The 237-nt window shown below is 77.6% G+C and overlaps 1 protein-coding gene across 1 annotated transcript in view; it reads right to left on the bottom strand.

Moving 5' to 3' along the window:
• Window positions 1–237, bottom strand: part of GPR88 (G protein-coupled receptor 88) — a 2,303-nt gene that overhangs the window by 708 nt on the left and 1,358 nt on the right. Inside the window, 2 exon segments of the mRNA XM_027768497.1 lie at window positions 10–229; window positions 231–237. The exon segment at window positions 231–237 is cut by the window's right edge and continues 1,358 nt beyond it. Coding sequence (XP_027624298.1) covers window positions 10–229; window positions 231–237 — 227 coding nt within the window.

Raw genomic sequence — 237 nt, 5'->3', positions numbered from 1 at the left:
CCGGGTAGCGGTGCAGCAGCAGCGCCGTCTGTGCCAGCAGCGCCGCGGCGGCGAGCAGCGCGGGGTAGTGGACGCGCGGGGGCACGGCGCCCGGCCGGGGCGCCCAGGGCGGGAGCAGCAGCACGAGGCCCAGGGCGAGCGCCCAGGACAGCGCCAGCATGCACGCCGTGTGGCGCCGTTGGTACAGCGCCTGGTAGGTGGCGGGGGTCCGGGTGATGAGCAGATCGCGGGTCCCGG

The sequence above is a fragment of the Tupaia chinensis genome, unplaced genomic scaffold (assembly GCF_000334495.1).
Source record: "Tupaia chinensis unplaced genomic scaffold, TupChi_1.0 Scaffold146687_1, whole genome shotgun sequence".
Taxonomy (NCBI): Eukaryota; Metazoa; Chordata; class Mammalia; order Scandentia; family Tupaiidae; genus Tupaia; species Tupaia belangeri.
The sequence above is the reverse complement of the archived record's forward strand: the minus strand, read 5'-3'. Positions and strand labels throughout refer to the sequence as shown.